Here is a 23,084-nt window from a genome sequence, read left to right on the forward strand (position 1 = left end):
CATAGCACGAGAGCTATTAGCTATGCCTGTTTCTACAGTAGCATCTGAGTCTGCATTTAGCACGAGAGGAAGAGTGCTTGATCCATATCGAAGTTCTTTATCACAACAAAAGGTGGAGACACTTATTTGTACACAAGATTGGTTGAAAGACACACATTCTGTTATAAAATAATCTATTTATTGCAAAGATTCTAAACGTTGCATGCAATAATTATCTCTGCTACAGTTTCAAGTTTATGATAGAGGTGCATTCGTTTTGATTCTTAAACTTGAAAGCTGGGCTGCCAATTGTGTACGTTGCAGGGAAATTATTTTATTGTTGTTGTGCATTGAATTTTTCTCCATAAATGCTATGGATTTCAGCCCTTCACCTTTCATCACTCACACCTATAAATAGGTGGTTTTGGTGCTCTCCAAAACACACCATCTCTCAATCTTTTCCTTCATTCTTCCAGCTCTCTTCTCTCTCATATTTCTTTCTTCTACTATCTGGCTTATTTACTCTTTCAAGAGTACTTTCTTGCTAGTTCTGAGATCCTCGGAAGATCCGAAAGTTCCTGTGTTATCCTGGGGGACTTGCGCAACACACTGCGGATAAGTCCTTAAGGGTAGTGAATATACACACCTCAGGAAGTGCTTTATTGTTCGTGTTTTGTCAATTCATTACAACACATTCACCATCATTGTTAGACTATGATTTTGAAAAGCTTCAATCTGTTGACCAAGGTATGTTAATGTTTAAATTATGTAATAATATTATAATTAAATATGTAATAACTAATGATTTTTTTTTTCATTTCTTAAAGAGTTGGTTTCTTAACAAGATGATGACCACAATATAATTTCTTTGAGTTAAAGCTCACGTCCCATGCTCTTGCAATTAGTAAGTAATGAATGGACTTCCCTTTTCATGTGAATAACTTAATCTTAATATTTGAATATATATTTTAAAATATCCAAATTGTTTTTTCAAAAAAAGTGGATATGGATCAAAATCTGAACCATATATTTAGATTCAAATTGGATCTGAAGCGGATATTTAAATATCTAATCCATATCCACTCTTAACATTGATAGTCTATACATAGTTGACATTCAAACTCTTTAAAAGAATTATAAGCGTGATGCAACATTAAAATATGATTCATTAAGAGATATTTGATGTAAACAATTTTTCTATGAGATTATTTATTAAGATCGATTAAAATAGTAGAATAATCATTTACAATGATTAAATTATACCATGAAATGTTTAAGACCATATATATTTATTGTTATCCAAGTATAGCGCATGTGTTTTGCATTTGTTGTAGTTAGACAAGAGCTTTTCTTTAACATATTATTTTACATAAATTAAATTTTTTAAAATGTATTAAATTATGTATAACTTTATCACTATAATATTTAATTTTAATAAAATTTGACATAATCAATTTAGTTATATTCAATAGTCTAATAATTTTCTTGTAAATTTTAAGAATCTTGTATAGTAGTGTGATTAATTCCATCCCACCCTCCCATATATGTGTGTATAATTTGGGTTAAGAATATAAGGTACAAATTAGTGGAAGCTAAGTTATAAGATTGTTCTCACCTTCCATTTGTCCTATGTCACACACATATTTGAAACCACACACTCCATGTGTTGGATAGAGAGGGTCCTGAAAGAGCTAAAAGCAATGGCAAGAGTCCCCACGTGGTGTAATTATTTTTGGTTTGAAGACTGAAGGTGTATAATTGGATTTTGGCTATTTTTATTTTTTTTTGAAAGATTGGTATGGGATGTGGACCTAAGGGAAGTGACCTTTGTGGTGGTTTGTTAGGTCATAATGGGGGGCAGATACTATTCTATGTACTGTAGAATAGGGAACTATAGTCCCTAGTCATACCCTACTAGTGGTGGAACTGCTATGTAAGCGAAGACAAAAACTTCCATGTTTTAGGGCATATAATATAATTAAAACAAAATTCATATTTTTTACATTAGTTTATACTAAAAAATAAGAGTGAGGAAGAAGGAAATAAAAGTAGTGTAAAATGGGTAATGCAAGAGTAAGATAAGAAAAAAAGAATTTGATATATGAATTGATGGTGTTTTGTTTAACTAGTATGTAATAGCATATTGTTATATATAAGATATTGAGTTTTATAATATTTTGTTTTAAGAGTTTGTTAATAATATTTTTGGTGATGGATAATGCTAAAGAATTTGTATATATCACAATACATATTTATTAGAAATGTATGTCAACAACATTCTTTTTTGTATGCGTTTTTCAAACATTTTTGTGTCTTGTGGATTAAACTTGTTGAAAATTATTCATTTAGTAGATATGACTTGTAATGGTTTTCTTGTTGCTTTTACAGATTGTGATAAATTTAAATTAATAAAAAAAAATTATGGCTTTAAATTTAGTGTACATAATTAATGGTTTATGGGATTTTGAAGTTCGGTACAATTTTAACTTGAATAAGAATTTTGATGGATTTTGAGAAGAGAAAAAAGTTTAAAGACCATTCTTGATCTTAGTGGAAGACTTTTTTTCAGAACTCAAAATCTAAAATATTTAAAATAAAATCCATTAATTTATTTATTAAATTATAAAATAAAATTATGTTAAGCGAATTGTTAAATCTTAAAAATATTTAAACTCAAGTTATTAACTTATTTTTATATACATGTGCACTCTATCCCTAATCTAAATAAATATAATTAAAACAAAAGGATATAAAGTTATGCGTGTAGAAAAAATTACAAGTTTCCTTAAATTGTTGTTGTAGTATATGCTATTAAGGTAAAATGCAATTATGCCAAAGTCACAATCACAGCATAAATATAAACTAAAAAATGAATTAACTATTTAATTAATTATATAATCCAACATATAAACTAAAAAATAATTAACTATTTAATTAATCATGTAATCCAAATCACGTTGGATATTCAAAGTGTGAGTCTAAATCTCACATTTAGTAAAAATAAGAAAGTTGATTACCATATACGAATGAGGACTCATAAATTCATTTCCTTAAGATTTTAAGTTAAAAGTGATGTCAATCCCTTATATAAAGATTGGACTCATGTCTCACTAGCAATGTATCTCTTCAATAATTTTTTCTCGAAAGATCCAACAAATCATCATTTGAATATCAATAACTCTTCATCCTTAAACAATATCTCTCCCTAGTATAACCCAACTTTAAAACTAAGGAACTAAGAACCATCAAGATTTTTAGAAATTGTAAACTATATCTAATGACTCCTAACTTCAAGATTGATGGAGGGAGTCTTTTAGATTTCAAAGCAAAAGTAGTGGGGAGTGATTTGGTCTAGTGGAATGGTATTGTATGGCATAGAAGGGTAACTCTCTAAAAAGGTTAGGTCAATTCTAGACGAAAGAGGCTAAAGGAAGTCCTAAGGGAATCTCTAGCCTAAGTGACTCACAAAGAGGAGAGAGAGAGAGAGAGAGAGAGTTCTGAAGTGATTTCGATAAAGTTTTCTTATTATCTTCATGAATGATTTACAAGGTGGTAGAGACATCTATTTATAAGATTGGAGCTATCCAAATTCAAGATCAAAAGGGAGGTAGAATTCAAATTGAATTCCCCCATGTCATCCTAAATGTGCAACGTCGTTGGTGGATCAAATGCCAAGTGGCGCTTCACACCTTCCATGCTTTACAAAATGTGCAAAATACTATGAATGTGAGTTCTCCTAGCTTAGGTGACTGACCTAGGGTGTTGATTGGGCCAATTGAATCCCAATTGAAGTCCTATATGATCTCTCATGATCTAAGCCCAACAACAAGCCCAATTATGCAAAGCAAGGTCCAAAATTAAATTGTAATCTATTGGTCCCAAAAACAAGGCCCAATTGAAAGTCTATCCTAAATCTTGACATCTTCTTTGGTCCATTGAAGCATCATTTTGGACTCACTAAACTCAATAGCTTCTCGCCCTTCTAGTATCTTTCTTGCTATGCTTCTAGTAATAGATCATGGTTGGGGCTAAGACATCAATAACACCTATCCAATAATATAAAAAAATAATTATGCCAATACACATAAATATTTTCAATTGAATAATTATTTGAGATCCTTTGATATTAACAAATAGAACCAAAAGAAAAAAAGAGTAGACATTTTTTTTAAAATAAATGAAAAACTTACATTGAAGTAAATTACGATTGTATAAGATTGGTTTATATGAAATTACCTACTAGATTATGCAATTTGACAAAAAAAAATCATAACAAGTCTAAAAAACTTTGTGAGAAAACAGAGAAAATTTTAAGAAATTAAAAATATTGTAAGTTTTAAAAATAAATTACAAAATAGTTAAATTTTTAGTTCATATAAAAAATATAACTTATTTTAGCCTTCATTCTTTTATTTTTAACAAACAAAAATGGGGAATATAATTATAAACTTATGTGTTAAATTTTATTAATAGAAAATATCCATTTGAATTAATTCTTCTTATGAGTGTTTAGTCTAAAATGATCACATTTATTAATAAAATTGAATAAACCTAATTGCCTAGAATAGAATAGTCTTGACTAACAAGGTTTGGGTATGTGTTATCTTATTAGTTGCTGCATCATGCAATTTCAAATGTAAGCATCTCATTTATGAGAAATTATTGGTAGTCACCGTAATAATAAATGATGTTTAATATATATATATATATATATATATATATATATATATATATATATATATAAAGAGAGAAAAAATATGGAAAAGTATAATATGATAAGAAAAATGAAAAGAAAATATTTTTACTAAGTTTTTATATATTAAAGTGAATGAACTCGTTACAATAAAAGCCGATTAAAAATGTTAGTTCGTTCCATGAAAATTAAGTTGACTTAGTATGTTATTTTTGTTATAATCTTGTTATTCTATTTTTAATAATAATAATATATGTATATATATATATATAATATTTAATTATGTAAATATTTAATACATTAAATAATATTTTTAATTAAAAAATGAATGTAATTGTTATTTTTATATACTAAATTTTAAAATATAATTAAAAATTAAAATTAAATTAATAAGCGTTAATAATTTAAATTATAATATTGTTTAATATTTATATTTTAAAACACTATAATATATAAAATTAAAAATTTTTAATTACCTTTTAATTTAATTCTTAATTATAAAAAATCTATAAAGTATTCCAACACTGTTGTGAGTCATGCGTTTAGAGTAAAAATAGAGGGAACCTATGCCATTTTTATTTACGCATAAGAGTTATTTATTTATTTATTAAAAAAGAAATTAAGAAAAAAATAACTGAATTATGATTGGACATTGTGAGTTGAATGTACCCAGTTTTTGGTGCCAAATCAGTGCACAGTATTTTTTTTAGATTCGTTTTTATGGCACGCGTCCGAAGCAGGTCACCCGGGAAAATCCAATGCTCCTATCTCTCATTCGACACGTGTCCTCCATGGTGCAGGGTTTTCCATCAATCACCTTTCCGTCACCTGGTACTGTGCAGTATGGCCAATGAGATATCGACACGTTGCTTTTCTTCCTTTTATTTCTCACTGTACCAGTTTTCTTTATCTGTACACTCTGAACCATGCCACCCATAGTTGACCATAAATAAACCCATGCTTACGCCAACAACACTGTTCAACAGATTTTTCTTACACTTCTGAAAATGTCATCTCCTACATATTTATGATTTTTACATGTTATATACTTAATTCAAAAATAATATTATATTAATTTTTACTAAATTGAGGGAAATTTTGAAAAAATTATAACACTTAAGTGGTAAATTGCAATTAAACTTTTTGTTTAAAGTTAATGTAATTTTATTCACTAATTAAAACTCAACTTAAAATTATAGTATATACTAATCATTCAACAACTTGACTCAAAAAATAACTATGATTAAAAAAATTAGAGTTTGAGATGCAATCCTAATTTAATATGCTAAACAAAATCTTAGTCATAATCTTGTTGAAAACAAGACTTTGTATGATGATGCTTTTGAATGTATACATACTTTTTTTAACAAATGTGTACATAATTAATTAATTAGTCTAAAGATACTTAATATAAGAATGAATCTGAATTATATCCCTTCATAGTTTTGAGCAACATAATATTAATAGATAAGGAAAACTACAAGAAAAAAATATACAATTTATTAACCAGCATATATTAATCATTTTGATAATTATAATTACGTAATATTTTTTAAATATTGTAAATATGTAATATATAGACTTGGGAATTTAATTGTATGAGATCCAAATTGGTATTAGATCTCCATAAACTTTACATTTCACTATTTTCTTCGTGGAGTAAGTTTTATCTATCTAACCATTGGATTAAAATTTGGGACAAAAGCTTTTAATATGACAAAATAGGAATATTTATCAGTTTAATTTAAAAACTTACACTAACATGAAAAAAACTTTTAATGTCTGTCATTTTTTTGTTTTAGACGTTTCCCTGCACCCCAACGTCGTATCAGGTGACCTTAAAATTGACGTATGACTTTTACTATCCGACGTCCCTTGCACTAACAAGTTGCTCAACAAGATTGTGCTACGCCACTATTCTCTTCTCCCAAATTAGAAACCCTAGATGAACAAAAACACCATGGCAGCACCTTTGAGTCACCATTCCTACACCATTGACGAAGGAGTCGTTGTGCATCAACCACCTGCAATCTTCCATTGAAATCGAACCCTCAACACACAAAAAATAACAACCACCGCATCACATTGAAATAGTAGATCACGCAGAATCACATCGTTGTCAACCATCCACGGTGTAGCACATCTCGAACGCACCTGCACAACACCAAATGCGAGACCAAAAACCTGCAAGAACGCACAACCGTGAAACGCCGATCAGGACTACACCTCCACCACGCACGCCGCTTCACACTTTGCCGCCTCGCACACTGCTACAACACAAAAAAGGGAAAACTAATCCATCAAAACTCAAATAAAGCCCATGAGAGTGTTAGGTCTATAGAGGGGGTTTCATTGGGAAAATACAATACCAATGAGATCTGAGCCCAACCACATAAGACATTGACACCACTCTCAACCCAAAACCTTAAGGTAAAGGGTTTATGGGTCTTTATCCTTATATAGTGCTCTACTCTCTCATTTCTAGCCAATGTGGGACTTAGACTCACACTTGAATTCTTCCATGAGTACTCCTTTTTTGCCTTTTCTGTACCGTTGTACTTCTTAACGGGACACACTTACTTGGAATCCTTGGCAGGAAGACTTTCGATACAAGGACCATATTGCACTCGTCTAAGCCAGTTTTAACCATCAGCTTTGATACCACTTGTCAGGTTTATAGAGGGGAGTTTCACTAGGGAGATATAACACTAATGAGACCTGAGTCCAACCACATAAGACATTGACACTACTCTCAACCCAAAACCTTAAGACAATGGGTTTATGGGTCTTTATCCTTATATAGTGCTCTACTCTCTCATTTCTAGCCAATGTGGGATTTAAACTCACACTTGAATTCTTAACAAAGAGTTCAACCGCAAACGTGCATTTGAATTTCATGGGAAAAACTAACCTTTGTTCGTCCTCTCAATCGCCGTTAACGAAAGCTTTGATTTGCCAAGAAGTTAACGAAAGCGCGCAAGAATAGTGTGGTTGGCACAGTCCTTGTACTTCGATCGACGTCAGGGCAACCAAAAATTGACGTCCTTTGACGTCAGGGGAAGCAGAATCTGACGTTTTTTTACGTCGGGTAGACAAGTCCAACATTTTTTTACGTCAGGGTGGGAGAAACTAACATCCCTTAATGCGGGGTATGTAAAAAGTCGATGTCAAATTCAGTAAAGACGTCCCTTCCTTAAGGGGCCGACGTCAATCTTTTCCTTTTAATTATAAAAATGTCACCGATCATTTTTGACATCTGACTTTTAATTGACTGACGTTAAACTGATGACGTTATAAGTCCTTTTTGTGTTAGTGTTTTCAATAGAAAAACATAAATTTTTTAACTTGATATTAGAAAAATTTATAATTCTTCTAGAATCCATTTCCTCTACCTTCTATTTAAGATTGTGAGTTGAGCATTTATTCTTTTCAAGACCTAAACCTATCATAATAAAATTAGTAAAGTGTATAAGATATCAATACAACAAATTTTTTATTTAAAGTAAGTTTCTCTTTAACTTTTCTTAACTTATTTATATGTGAGAGGTTGCATGCTTAAGGAAGATGTATTGCTTTTTTTATGTTATTTTTGAAAGTATATGCGATTTTGTGGTTACCTTTTTTATTAATAAACAAGATAACACTATATATTACAAACACAATTTCCTTTTTATTTATTTTTTCATTTGTTAATCATTTTGACATGTTACGTGCTTTGGTGAAGGAGAACATTATTGTATTGAGAAGGTAAATCATTTTGCACTTGCAAATGTGAAGTATCCACCACTTTCAAACTTTTGTCCTTATTAAAGCATGCAAACCCTAATTTTCAATTTTTTTTTGTTATAGGTTTATGTTTCGATTATGAACCGAAGTCTAATATTAAGGTTTATACTTCTATTCATAACTGAAGCTAAAATATCTCGTCTAGATATGTTGTGTTTGTGGAACTGAAACAAAATGAACAAAACAACCATTACCATAAATGTTTCCTTACTTGTGAGAGGGCCTTTAAATTTTATATTAATGGATAAGTACTTGAGTTGAATAAATTATTGTTATTTATCATGTAAGTTAAGTTTCTGCATTATTAGGTTATATTTTATTGTACGATTTGTATTGATTTAAGTGTGACAAAAGGTTTTATATTATATGTATACGTAAATTGCACAAACATGATCTTACACAAATATGTAAGGTTTTATACGCAAATTACTACAAAATGGAAATTATATTTCTTAGAGCATGAAGTATAGGTATATATAATAAATAAATGTATTAATGTTACACCCATCTATTCTTTGAATTAAAATAAAAATAACTAATTAAAAAAACTAGAATTTTTTGTAATGTAATAATATTCAAATGATAAAATGTATAATAATATTAGATTTTAAATAATAAACATTAAATTTATTACATTTCAATTATTGATTATAACAAATGCCTAATTTAATATTTAAAAATAATAATTATTTTAATTATTAATAAATTTAACACTTAAAATAATATTTGCATGATTGAAAATATTTTTAATATATTATCAAGCTAAAAAAAACATATTTTTTCTTAAAAAAGTTAACGAAGTAATTGGTATGACAGGTCAAATCCTAAACCCATCTTAACCCATTTTTTATGTTCTAAAAATCAAGCACAGAAGGAAACGGAATCATCACACATACAATTTCCTATATATAGACATGTGAGTGTATATATACAAAAAATTATGACTTTCTTTTTTGAACCTTAGTGTTGACAAAAGGCAGGAGCTATAAAATTTTTGTAATTTAAAAAAAGAAAATAAAGAAAATTAAAAGAAGGGATAAGCATATTGAGAATCTTTCTGAGGCCACAAAAAAATATGCAGCACATTTAAGAAAGTTAGTTGGATATAGGTGGATTTTAATTTGATAAAACAAAACCATCTTCTTTTTCCATATTTGGAATTTGGGACCCTACCACTTCAAACATGAGTTCCCATCTTTGGTATACCTAGCTGTGTGCAATTAATTTTCTCATTTGACTTTGGGTGTTTTTTGCAACCAAATTAACCTAAGTCACCTTTCATTTTTGGCTTCTCATTACCTCCAAATTCCACATTTCTTCATAGGGTAAGAGGTTTAGGTTTTCCAAAACAATTTCTCTAATGCCTACTTTTGAAACCCTAAGCTATACCAAACAAATTACACTCATAACATTTTGGTGTCATGTGGCATTCTTGGTTCAAGTTACACAAGCTGGTTTAATTTAATTAATTTTATTCATTGTAAATTAGTAAATTTTAGAAGAGCATAACTCTAAAAATGTAATGTTGTGTTTATTTAGTAATTATTCTTATCTCAAGTCAATTCAAATATTATCATCAAGATCAATTACTTTTTATCATGATAAAGATAAATATAATACTTAATTTGAATAAATGTTAATGTGTCCGAAATTGGGTTAGATAAATTTGCATGATGCGTGTTTGATAAGTTAAAGAACATAGTTGGAGTAAAGTTTGAATGGGTTTAATTAAAATGCATTAATATCTTAGAGGATTTAATCATTATTAATTATGATCTTATCCGATTCAAACGAAATAGAAATACGGGTGGTATCTTGAAAGATAAACGGTACAAGTTTATTTCTCATTTATTTTCATTTTTAAACATTAAATTCATTGCATTTTATCTTGTAAGAAAATACAAAGAAAAATATTACAATTAGTCAAGGTACGGTTGACTTGTCCTAGGTACCAAAGTGGGTTGAATTATTAATTTTATTTTAAGTTTGTTGCGTGTGGCTTGAGTTCTATTTTATTTTAGATGTTTACAATTTGAAAACTTCTAAGTGTGATCACTCTTACGATTATTATTGATCAATACTTATAATTTTATTAAGATTTTATTCTCAAAAAAAAATTTCAACAATTGCTTATGGTAGTGATGACTTGGGTACCAACATTTATCACGGTATTATATCCCTTACTCAACCTTCTTTATTAGTCCACACATTTCAATAAACAGAGGAACATGTATATCAGATAGATCAAAAAACTTCTAGAAGAGGTAAGACAAGCCAATATGAGATCTAAAGCAAATGCAAAGAACTTAGCTGAAACAAAAAGAAACCATGTTATGATGTAAGATGAAATGAAGTTGATGTGCCACAATTAGCCTTGTTCTTGGAAAGACAGACTACAAACATGTCCACGGGTACCAGTCAAGTGTATCTTCATTATGATGAAGACTTGGATAATCAACCCCTACCTTTAACATGACTTTTTGGTATTGCCTTTTAAGTAATTTGTTTTGTTCAATTATATGGTATATACTATTTTTAAGCTTCACATGTTTATATATTATTTTGATTTTAATGTTTTTATTCAATTATGATTGACTGAACATCTTCATGCCCTCTATGCCTTTGACCTTAGACTCAAGTTGGGTGTACTATATTTAACCTTTAGTAGTTTGATAGTGAACATTGTAATAAAAATTAGAACTAGATTGTAATCACTCTGTTGACAAATGTTTGCTTCCTTTATTATTGTGATATTTACAACTTCAATGTTATATATTATAATTTGATGCTCAATTCTCAATTCTGATTGAAGTTGATAGTAATTATGATTGAAGTTGGAAATAATTATGATTGAATGTATTTATGTTTGTACTTTGTGAGGCATCATGTTAAACAACATGTGCAAATTCATCAAACAAAGTGTTTGGGTAGACTACATATAGCTAGCGTGACCTTAGCGTCGACTAGGCCCGACTCTAACCCAAAAAATAATTTTAAAGTTGGCACACCAATAATGATGACCAAGACAACACAATTTTTTGGTATTAGAGTCAGCCTTAGTAAGAGTTTAGTCAACTCTAAATAAACATTATTTATTGTAGTGTCGGTCTTAGAGACGACTTAGTCAACACCCTGATGTCTACTTATGGTTGACTAGTTTTTCATATCTTCCTAGATTGTGCGTCACAGTGAGTTGCAACGTTTTAAAGACATTATGAAGTCAATTTTTCGATTTTTGAGTTCCTTTTGATGAATTCTAAATTGTTGTTTTCTTGTAATGCAATCCCAATGACCCTTATTAGACTATTATTGAGAAAATCAAATTTAAATTTATTAAAGGTCATGATATTGATTAGTAATAAAAACACACGAACATCTAAAAAATATGTTAATTTAGTTAATTTAGTGTAATCATACTATAAAATTTAAATGCAATATTCATTAAATAATTAATTAAAAATTATTCTTTATCAAATATTCTACATATCAAATTTTGAAATTACACTTAAAGTTGTGTTATTGAGAGAAAAGTAATTGAAAAGTGAAGGAAAATAAAAGAAAAGTTTGTGGATGATTTAATTAATGTAATAATGTAATATTTTTATATTAATAGTTTTATAAAATACAATTTTTAAAAGAACTTAATAAAAAAATAAATTAGAATTCAAATAAATTTAAAATTAAAAAATAATAATTAAATTTCTATAAATAAAATTTATATTTTAAAATGGAAATATATTAAACTAAATCAAATAATAAAATTGTAAAATTTATATTAATTTAATTTATTTTAAAATTATGTTATTAAATTTAAAAATAATTACTATGAATAAAATATTAAGATTTGATAATGTCTTTGTTCATTGATTATCATATTAATCTTCATGCAAATGTCTTCTAATTAGTGGAAAAGGTTTGAAATATATAATAAATTTTGCTTTTATGTTTATATTACATTAGATTTTTATTTTTCTCTGTTTTCTTTATTTTCATACTTTTTCATGATAAATACTCAGTTGGCTTAGTTAGTAATATGATATTTAGTTCTATTTATTTTTTGTTCTTATATATATATATATATATATATATATATATATATATATTACTCAATTTAGTCTTATTTTATAAAAAAAAAAACTTAAAACATTTCTTATGTAAAAAATCTCAATATAGTCACTTTCGTTAAATTGACATTAAAGTTGTTTGAAAGTGCCACATGTCAAAATCTGGGTCCTTCATGTGTCAAAGTCTGAATCTATCAAGTGTCAAAATCTTGGTTATTTTTTACTTGTGACACGTGTCAAAATCATATGAGTTCTAGGATATAAGATGACCTAAATTTCAACAAATGAGAGACCTAGATTTTAACACATAATACTTTCAAATGATGTTAAGGTCAGTTTAACGGAAGATATCACATTAAGCCTTCTTACGAAATTAGGAACTAAATTAAGTCAAAAATAAATGTAAGGATCAAAATAAATCAAAGGCCTAAATGTAAGGACCAAATTACCACTACAAGAAAATGTCTCATTTAACAACCAATTTTAGTGACCCAAAATTTTCAATCACTCTAGTAACCAATTTAAATACCAATTTACGAAATAAAAAAGTATTGGTTACTAAAATATTTACTACTATGAATAAAAAATTATAATTGGTCCCTAAATTGGTCACTAATTAATTAAAGACTAATTTAGAAACCAATTCCTTTGGTAGAAAAAATCTTATAGTAGCTAATATTTAGTTACCAATTTCCTTAGTAGCTAAAACCTTGGTAGCAAAAGTTTAAAAACCAATTTAGAGACCAATTATAACTTTTTATTCATAATAGTAACTGTTTTAGTAACCAATAATTTTTATTTTGTAAATTGGTGTCTAAATTGATCACTGTAATAACAACTTTTAGTCATTAAAATTAATTATTAATAAAATATTTTCTTATAGTATACTAATTAAACCTATTAAGAACCATCAATGGCCTTAGCTTTATTGATCACTTGCCATGCATAATTCGTACAAACTCCACAATTTTAAAAAACAAAAGTATATTATTATCCTATTAATATTTTCTTTATTTTATATTAATACAATTGTTGAAAGATGAAGATATAACTAAGAAAAAAAATTAAAATACTTATAAATATTTAATAGATCCCTATTAAAACCATTGGATCCTCGATGGTCTTAAAACGTAGGTTGGATTATGGTCCATTAGCTATTTTGAAATCAAATATATGCTTAAAATCTCCAAAAAGAAAGTGAAAAATAATATTATAAGTGACCCAACAATGTTCACAAGACCTTTACAATTTTTTTTTTTTTGTTTCTTGTTCCTTAATTTTTGTATTGTAATATTGTTCAACTATGTACTTAATTATGAAAAAAAAAGAAAGAATGAATGTATATGTAAAAATATTCTTACTCTTAAGTTAGTAGGATATTTCTAACATTGGTGGTATATTAAATGCATAGTTAGGGATGTAAAAAAAATTTGTACCCTCAGGTATTTGTGGACAAAACTCTCAGTGGGTAAGAAATATATATTATAAATGGATATTCGCGCGGATAACGGGTACGAATATTTTTTATACTTACATGTTAACATGAGCGGGTAAGGGTATCATAGTATTTGTACCCGTGGATACCCGTATCCGCTATACTATAATTTAAATTAAAAAAATGATTAAAATATTAATATATTGATTTTGAATGAGTTATTTTTTATCAATTGGTCTTCAAAAAATCGTCATTCCTTTGTAAAGTGTCATTTAACACTATTTAAATGGATTGTTTGGACTTTGTTTGAAATTTATGAATATTATGTATTGTATTTTATTTGAATTTATGGTTAAAATATGTTGTTAAATATTTTGTTTTATTTTCTTAAAATACCGACAGGTACCCGTGGGTATTAAAAAAATATACGAGTACATAATGGATACTCGCACGGATATGGGGACGGGTAAGTGGCATATATTTATGCAGCAAGTAAGGTACATGGGAGCCACTACTCATATTCTACCCGCCCGTTAACATCCCTATGCATAATAAAGTTTATTTACATAACCAAGACATTTTCAACATTAGAAGTACAACTTGTGTTATCAGAAGGTCGTGAATAAGATGAAGGTTGAAAACTTATCGTGTTACAACCCCTCAACAAAATGAGATTGTTGAGAGGAAACATCAACACCTGTTAAATATTTGTAGAGCTCTTCTTTTTCAAACAGAAGTCACAAATATATTTTGGTCTTATTCTCTCAAAGTTGTTGTTCATATTATAAATAGACTCCATAACTTTTTTTTTTTGCATAATAAATCTCCGTATGAACTTTTTTACCCTCATTTTTCTCATCTAAAAGTCTTTGGTTGCCTTTCTTATGCTAGCTCGACTACTACCAGTAGAACTATACTTGATTCCATAAGTTTAAAGTGCATTTTTCTCGGTTATCAATATGGAATCGAGAGCTATGTTTTGTATGATATTTAATCAAAATCCATTATTGTTTCGAGAAATGTTATTTTTCATGAAGATATTTTTCCTTATTCTCTTTTACAAGAAGATTCTCCAAGTTAGAATAGTGTTCTTGATCAATCATATGGCATTATTGCTTTCAATTTTCCTTCTTGGCCAATTTCAATTGTCACATATCCTACACAAGAATCTCATGACAATTCTCACACTGATTTTGACAATACTAGAGCTACTAGTTCTGCTCCTAGAACTTCTCATCGAGTTTGAAACAAGCCTCAATAGTTGGACCAATATTACCATGGTTCTGCTTCTAGCTCTCAATCTCAGTTTTCCACTCCATATCACTTGCATTTGTTTCTTTCCTAAAATAATTGTTATTCTAACCATACTTCTTTTTGTCATAACATTTTTGCACAAGTTGAACCCTCTTCCTTTAAAGAAGGTAATTAGTCTCATTGTTGGCAACAATATATAGATTCTAACTTCAAGTTCTTGATAAAAGAGATACTTGGACATTAGTTGATCTTCCTTCTGGCAAGAACTCTTAATAGGCTACGAATGAGTTTACAAGATCAAACACTAAGCAGATGGCTCGATTGATAGATTCAAATCATATCTAGTGGCTAAGGGTTTTACCCAAATTGAAGATGTTGATTACTTTGGAACCTTCTCACCCGTTGTGAAACTGCCCATTATATGTCTTATTATAGCTTTGACCAATGCAAATAATTGGATTGGACACCAATTGGATGTTGATAATGCCTTTTTCCATAGGGATTTGCGTGAAGAAATCTATATGAAGCCTCTTTAGGTCTTTCTTTTTCTCACCCAAAACTTGTTTGTAAGTTTTATAAATCCCTGTACGACTAGAAATAAGCAAGTAGAAATTGGAATCAAAAGCTGACATCTGAACTTCTTCATCTGGGGTATAAGCATAGTACTATTGACCACTCTCTTTTTGTGAACATATATGATTCTATGATTGACATTCTATTGCTTTATGTTGATGATGTTATTCTTGCTGGAAATAGTATCTCATAAATAGTATCTAAGATTGATTGTCGTATCATTCGGCAAAAGATACAAGATGATCTTATAAGACTCATACATGTTCCTTCAACAAGTCAGCTAACTAATGTATTTACCAAAGTCTTTCATCATTTTGCCTTCAATTTTGTCATCTCCAAGTTGTGCATTCATAATATCTATGCTCACCTGCTTTAGGGAGGTGATATGTTTTGTTTTTTCTGTTAAAATGTATCTAATTAATCTGTTAGACGTTATGTTAGTTTGTCGACTCTTGTAAACACATATTTGGACCTTGCTTAAATGTCTTTGTATTCAAGCTTTCATTATCTTGGAATGTTTTGATTCTTTTCCCCAAGCATAATGAAACATTTTCTATCAAACCTTTTATCAAACACTTACAGAAGAGAGTATTTATATTTAAACATAATCAATTATGCTTTTTAATAAAATTGAAGTTATATAACTTTATCGAATTAATTTTACGTAGAAGTAACTTTTTAGAAAAAATGAGTCATTAATTATTAAAGTTGAGAGACAAATAAAATAGTGATTAAAAACTATTTTTACAAGTGCATTTGAATAATATAAATAAAAGAAACTAAAACAATCAAATTTAACCTAAAACAAATTATTCAGATTATCTTTAAATTAAAATTAAGAATACTTGTAAAGTTTTCCGTACACATTTCAAACTCTAAATAAAAAGAAGTTAAAAGAAATACATTCCTTGTTTAGGAGTAAAAATGATTTTTAAACTAACTTCTAAATACTTAAAAAAAAAAAATTAACATATTTGGAGAGACAAATATTTTGATGAAGTCAAGTACTAGTTAAGGGCCATATTCTTATCCCTTTTGACTAACAAGTATAAACTTCTGATCATTTTCATTAAACTGTAAGATAAAAGGTATAGAAAAAATAGTTAATATATATGACAGTCTATTTTATACTTTATTTATATTTGTTAACCCGTTCTTAGATTTTTAACAAAAAAAATAGTGATATTTTAAAATTCAATAAAATTGTATATATAATATAAAATAAATGATCTGGTACTATATTATTAAAGTTAGAAATAAAAAGTAACTTCTTAAAAACTACTATTGGAACAATTTCATCTATTATTGTGTGTTAATTTTTGAAATTTTTGTCAAAAATAAGCTATTTAAAATAATTACAATTTAAACATGAATCGTAAATCTGGTTTTGATTTAATTCAATAGAAACCAAAATTGCATTACATTATTATATACTTTTTAAAGTTTTCTATAAAAACTACAGAATTGAATTTTCTAAATATTTTTATAATTTTTATAACATTTTACAAAACATCTATAAAAAGTCCCAAAAAAATGTTATTAATATGCAGTATAATTATCTACCTAATATTAATCTGATTATAATATTATTATTATCATCATCATCCCAGCCTATATCTGAATACTAATTCCCATTTTGCATGCTAGAAATCGGAAGCCACTGATAAGTTGACACGTGGAGGGTCCACTTTAAGGTATCTGACGACGTTCTTGCTCTGCTCTACTTAAGTTAATACAATGAAAAAATTACACATTTTCTTAATAACAACGCACACCTACGACAGCTGTCGCAACGCGCCCGTGAGGAACACGCGGCTTTGCAGCAAGACGGAGCCAAAAGGCGCGTGTTTTACACGCGAAGCAGGCGCGAATGAGGAAATTGTTTTTGCCAAAAATACCTCAGCCGAGTAAAGCACGATAAAAAGAAACTTGTATGAAACAGGAAACTCAGACCAACCCTAAGCTGCACTCCATTTTATGGTGGAGATTGGAAGAAGATAAAAGAGAAAAGAAAAAAAAAGAGAACATTTGAGGATGAAAATGATGAGTTAGCAAAGAGAGATAAACACTTAGAACTATTGTGTTGTTGCTGTTGTTGTTAGCTTTGTGATCTTTCTCTCTCTTGATTTTTCTTCTCTCTCTCTAGGGTTCCAAGTTTTGAACTTGAGAACTCTCTCTTGTTTTTCACAAATTTGGCTGCACTTGGGTACTGACCCAGAAAAGAAGGTTCAACAGGTACCTAAGAGAAGGAAGGGGTGGAAAAAAATAGAAACTGTACGTATGAAAGAAGAAATAAAGAAATAAATAAGAAAAGGGTAAATTTTGAATAAGAGTGGGGAATAGAATAACACAATAATAGTATTAATATTGATAAGAATTAAGTGGGAAAACATGGGGAGGGGAAGAGTGGAACTCAAAAGGATAGAGAACAAGATAAACAGACAGGTAACGTTTGCAAAGAGGAGAAATGGCCTTCTCAAGAAAGCCTATGAACTTTCTGTTCTTTGTGATGCTGAGGTTGCCCTTATCATCTTTTCCACCCGTGGCAAGCTTTATGAATTTTGCAGCAGTTCAAGGTATGTTGTTTTTTCTTTTTTTTCTTTTCTGAGCTCATAAAATCATTAATGGCTTTCATCTTTCTTTTATGTATCTGTGTTTGTATCTGCAAGTATATGTAAGATTGTTTTCGTTTTTTTAATATTCATCATAACTGCTTGAATCTCATTTCTTAGTTTGTGGATTCTGTGGCCTGAGAAGAACTTTCATATTTCTCTTTCCTACCTTTTTCTTTTCTTATCTGTTTCCTATGGAGTTGAAGAAATTAATGAATATTTCAGCTCTGGTTTGGTCTTTTGAATGTAAGGTTGTGAGATCTGGTGATGCGGTTCATGATCTGAAAAATAAGTGATGTTTTGTTTTCCTGTACGGAAAATTTTGGTGGATTTTGTGTTCTCTCTTCCCCCACATGCTTTCAGGGGTTTCTGCATAATTCAATGAAATTTCTTTTCCTGCTTGGACTCTTTTTGTTCACTGAGAAGGCTAATGGATCTGTGTTTTTTCATATTAAGCTGATTTTGTTTGTTTTCTTGGTTTTTTTTTCCTTAAAAGTTTGGTTATATCTATGTATGACGAAGATGTATTAGCAGGAGTACTTGATTGTCCTGAAATGAAGTTCTATGACAGCTTGAACACATCTTAAGTCCAATGAAACAAAGGACAGAATGTAAGCATGTAGTGTGCTGCACCAAAAACAAATAAACACTATTTCTTCACTCTAAAACAAATAGTTCGAAATTTGGAAACCAATAAAAGATGTTTTATTTCATCACCTTACCACTGTTTATTATCAGTGTACGGTGACCTTTTCCCTGAAATTGCTGCATTTAATAGTTTTTTTTTTTTCTTAATAAAGCTGAACTTTATCATTATATCTATCTATATATCTACATAACCACATAATATAAATAATATATACAAAATCATTTTAGTATTTTCGATGTAAAATTTCTATTTTTTTTTCTTCACTTTATTTTAGTTGAAATTTGATTGTGTGTCATCCTACAGATTTGTGTTATACCTCACTATAAAAGCAAAGTACTTAACTAATGAATTTATTAGTGGTGAGGTTTTATGAGTGTATCTCATTGAAGTTCAATGCTGAGAAAGTTTTTATGTTGAACATTTAATGACAACGAATTAAACCATGTTATTGATGGCTTCTCTTGATTTTTGTGGATTTCTCTATCCTCTAGTGGGGAATTAGACATTAAGAATGAATTTGTTATTGAAATAAATTCTCACAAAAACGTGTGCCTTTTCATATATAGTATCAGATTATTTATATGCACAACAGATTGATTTTAAAGGTTGTTTTTGTCATCAATGTGATTATATTGCTTCACTGCCATTAAAGCTTGAAGGATTCAGTGTTTGACAAAAATAAAATTCACCAAAGAAAAAAGGGTTCATAACTTTGGATATAACCCTATTTATTAGCAATTAGAGACTAATTCAGTGTAATATTACAATACATTTTTTTATTCAAATTATTTTTATGCTATCCAAGAGTAGCTGTTGTATAAATGATGCTATTTATGCTTTTATTATGTTATGACACAACCCCATGCACAAATGTGTTTTCATTAAGAAATGCAGGTGCATGCATGAATTTGGGTTTAATTTAACTGTAACTACAAGGTTTAAATATTATTAATTCATCATGTCTAGCACTTTAAAGGTGTATTCTCTCTTATTTAAGCATGTTGACCATTAAATTGAGTAAATTATACTTTAAAAAAAAAATCATGAGTTTTATATTTATCTTATTTTTTTTATAAAGTTACCCATAAAAGTACCTTTTCATAGATCTTGATGTCCTTTTGTTCTATGCTCTGACTATAGTCTGATATTCTAACTACCCATTATATTGCTACAAAGATCAAGTGAATCAATTCAGGGAAAATAGTGCTTATTATACGGAAACTTTTTTTTTTTTCATCAACAGATTATACTCAATTTCGCGTACAATTTTGTATCTCATAATGGAAATTTTGCAGTGAGATTATGCCCTAGAAATGAAGGTCCTGATATAATTACATAATATTTTCTGCAGCCTTATTATGTTGCATTTTGTTATCAACTACTTCGTGTATTAGTTTAGGAAAGTAGTAAGAAAATTGTAGCTTTTTACTTTATAATTTGAAGCCATTTTATTTGTTTTTATGATAGATATATGATTAAAATTTTCTCACATTTTATTCATTTTGGAACATCAAAGGTAAGTGTGATCTAGATGAATAATATAATATTTATGCTCATGATGCTATAGTGTAAGTAGTGTTGTATTATTTTGGAACATCATTTTTACTAGTTCTTCCTTTCTTTTTTATTGAATCTGCAGCATGCTCAAAACACTTGAAAGGTACCAAAAGTGCAGCTATGGTGCAGTTGAAGTCAGCAAACCTGCCAAAGAACTTGAGGTATGAAAAAGTCGTTGTTTTGAAGAAAATATTAAAGTATTAATAAGTTTTTTCTTAATTTGTTTATAAACATTTGAGAGAATATTTGCATTTATTGCATATAAAAGTAATGTATTTTTCAAGAAAGAGACTATTTTTGTAAAATTATGTACTAAATTTACTAAATAATATATATGTCTATTGCTGTTGTTAACAGTATGAAGAAACTTCAAATTACCGTTGTTATAGAATGATTACAGAAATAACATCTCGAGATTTTCACTTAGGAAACAATCTTGTTAATAGCTTGAACTTTGATTGCTAACATTAAAATATATATTATGTTTTCCGTTAAAGGCACTTTGTTATTCTTCATTTGTCATTTGCTTTTGTAGCAGAGCAGCTATCGTGAGTACTTGAAGCTGAAAGGAAGATTTGAATCTCTTCAGAGGACCCAAAGGTGAATTTCATGTGAAAGTATTTTGTAAAACTCCTTTCAAATTTAGTACTAAGAAAACCTATATTAAATTTTCTTCCATTCACTTAGTCATCATTATTAAATTTTTCAAAAGAGGTTTAGCATTTGCATCAGTAGTGTTTCGATTAAGACCATGTTCTTGTTCCATGCTGCAGAAACCTTCTAGGTGAAGACTTGGGCCCATTAAATACCAAAGAACTTGAGCAGCTTGAGAGGCAGCTAGATTCATCTCTCAAGCAAGTGAGGTCGACAAAGGTAATAAAAATACAACCTTTTATGTTCTACAAATGTAAACTTGGGACATGTTATATATGAAACTCTGATGTTCCATTCTGAAAAGCAGATTAGTAATTTTCTCACACTATATTTTGCAGACTCAATTCATGCTGGACCAGTTAGCTGATCTTCAAAATAAGGTATATATATGGTGTTAGCATAGTCATAGGAAAATCAAAATTTATGTTTGGCTAACACTTTCAAGCTATTGTTTGCTTACAGGAGCAGATGTTGGTAGAAGCAAACAGAGCTTTGACCATGAAGGTAAAAACATTAAACACTATCCATAATGTTCTTGTCGTTCTGTCTCATAATGTGATTGTGCATTGTACCTTTAATATTTTACAATATGGAAACTCTATTCAGAAGTGTTTGATGAAAGTGGTAACATTGTATCTTTTGCTAATGATGAATTGGTTCATGATTACTATGTTGGCAGCTGGATGAAATCAATTCAAGAAACCAGTATAGGCAAACATGGGAAGCTGGTGATCAAAGTATGTCTTATGCTACTCAGAATGCTCATTCTCAAGGCTTCTTCCAGCCATTGGAGTGCAACCCTACATTGCAGATAGGGTATATAATATACAATCATTTTTCATGTATTTTTATGCAGAGGGTGATTTTGAATTGTATTTTAATGTGTGTTCCTTGATGCAGTTCTGACTACAGGTACAACCCTGAAGCCTCAGATCAGTTAACTGCTACAACTCAAGCTCAACAAGTTCAACAAGTGAACGGTTTTATCCCTGGATGGATGCTTTGAGCTGAGCTAAGTATTTAGCTGGCTACATAAATAAAATTTAGCAGACACCTAAGGTCAAAGTCAAAAAATGCCTCTTTGGTGTTGGAAATGTGTAAATGCTGCTTGTGCTTCTGTTATTTGTTTTGGCATAAAAACAGCAGTGACTGACTTAAAACTATTAAAACTTTAGCCATTGACTTTTGGCTTGTAAGAAGGTTACACTATGTTGAATATCTCTGAATGACTAGTGTTATCTGACTGAATCACCAGTTAATGCCATTTTTCTTTTGCAATCTGCTTTAAACTTCTTGCATCAGTGTACCACATGTTATGTCAATTGGTGAATTGATTCTTCGTTTCATATCTTAACCAGCAACCTTAGAGTTTCGTTGATTATCATTAACTGCATCAGGGATAATATGTAAACAGAATATTGTTAAACATGAAGTATTAGGAAGAGATGTTAAAGGATTCTGAAGAAAGAAGTTACACAAGTGAAGATCAACCTAGTAGAGTTTGTTTTGCAACGTTGACCTCTAATAGAATACTATTCCTTTTTGAGCTTATCATAAGCTTTTTCAATAGCCATCTTTTGCTTAGAATTCATTAGAGTTAGCTTATGTGAAAATGACCCTGCATTGACTTAAAAATTTGTACTCAAATGGTGACATTATGAACCATAATTGGTTTTATTCTATTCTCACTGGTTTTGGTCAGTGCCCTGAAGTAAATTGAGTCAACAAATTCAACTGTGTACAACATTGGTACAAGCAGAGGTCCAAAAAGTGTACCTTGTAATCATGTAGACTGTAACAGTGACCCTTTTAAATAATTTGATGAACT

The 23,084-nt window shown here is 29.2% G+C and overlaps 1 protein-coding gene across 2 annotated transcripts; it reads left to right on the forward strand.

Annotated features, from left to right (window-relative positions):
* The first annotated feature begins 17,772 nt into the window (after positions 1–17,772).
* On the forward strand, positions 17,773–22,545 carry LOC114181319 (developmental protein SEPALLATA 1-like). Of its 2 annotated transcripts, none has more exons than XM_028067739.1 (8): positions 17,773–18,360; positions 20,685–20,763; positions 21,138–21,202; positions 21,376–21,475; positions 21,595–21,636; positions 21,719–21,760; positions 21,936–22,072; positions 22,157–22,545. In XM_028067739.1, exons 1-8 carry the CDS (start codon positions 18,176–18,178, stop codon positions 22,260–22,262), a joined length of 756 nt encoding a protein of 251 aa, XP_027923540.1. In that variant the 5' UTR covers positions 17,773–18,175; the 3' UTR covers positions 22,263–22,545. The 2 variants fall into 2 exon arrangements, with proteins under 2 accessions (XP_027923540.1, XP_027923541.1); XM_028067740.1 differs by having other exon boundaries at positions 17,774–18,360; positions 21,141–21,202.
* The last annotated feature ends 539 nt before the right edge of the window (positions 22,546–23,084 follow it).

This window comes from Vigna unguiculata, chromosome 4, assembly GCF_004118075.2.
Source record: "Vigna unguiculata cultivar IT97K-499-35 chromosome 4, ASM411807v1, whole genome shotgun sequence".
Classification (NCBI taxonomy): Eukaryota; Viridiplantae; Streptophyta; class Magnoliopsida; order Fabales; family Fabaceae; genus Vigna; species Vigna unguiculata.

Excerpts from the sequence above, each read along its gene's own strand:
- LOC114181319 (XM_028067739.1), top strand. The coding sequence starts at position 18,176 with ATGGGGAGGGGAAGAGTGGAACTCAAAAGGATAGAGAACAAGATAAAC. Across the intron at positions 21,203-21,375 it reads TCTCTTCAGAGGACCCAAAG|AAACCTTCTAGGTGAAGACT; the intron begins GTGAATTTCATG and ends TCCATGCTGCAG. Across the intron at positions 21,761-21,935 it reads ACAGAGCTTTGACCATGAAG|CTGGATGAAATCAATTCAAG; the intron begins GTAAAAACATTA and ends CTATGTTGGCAG.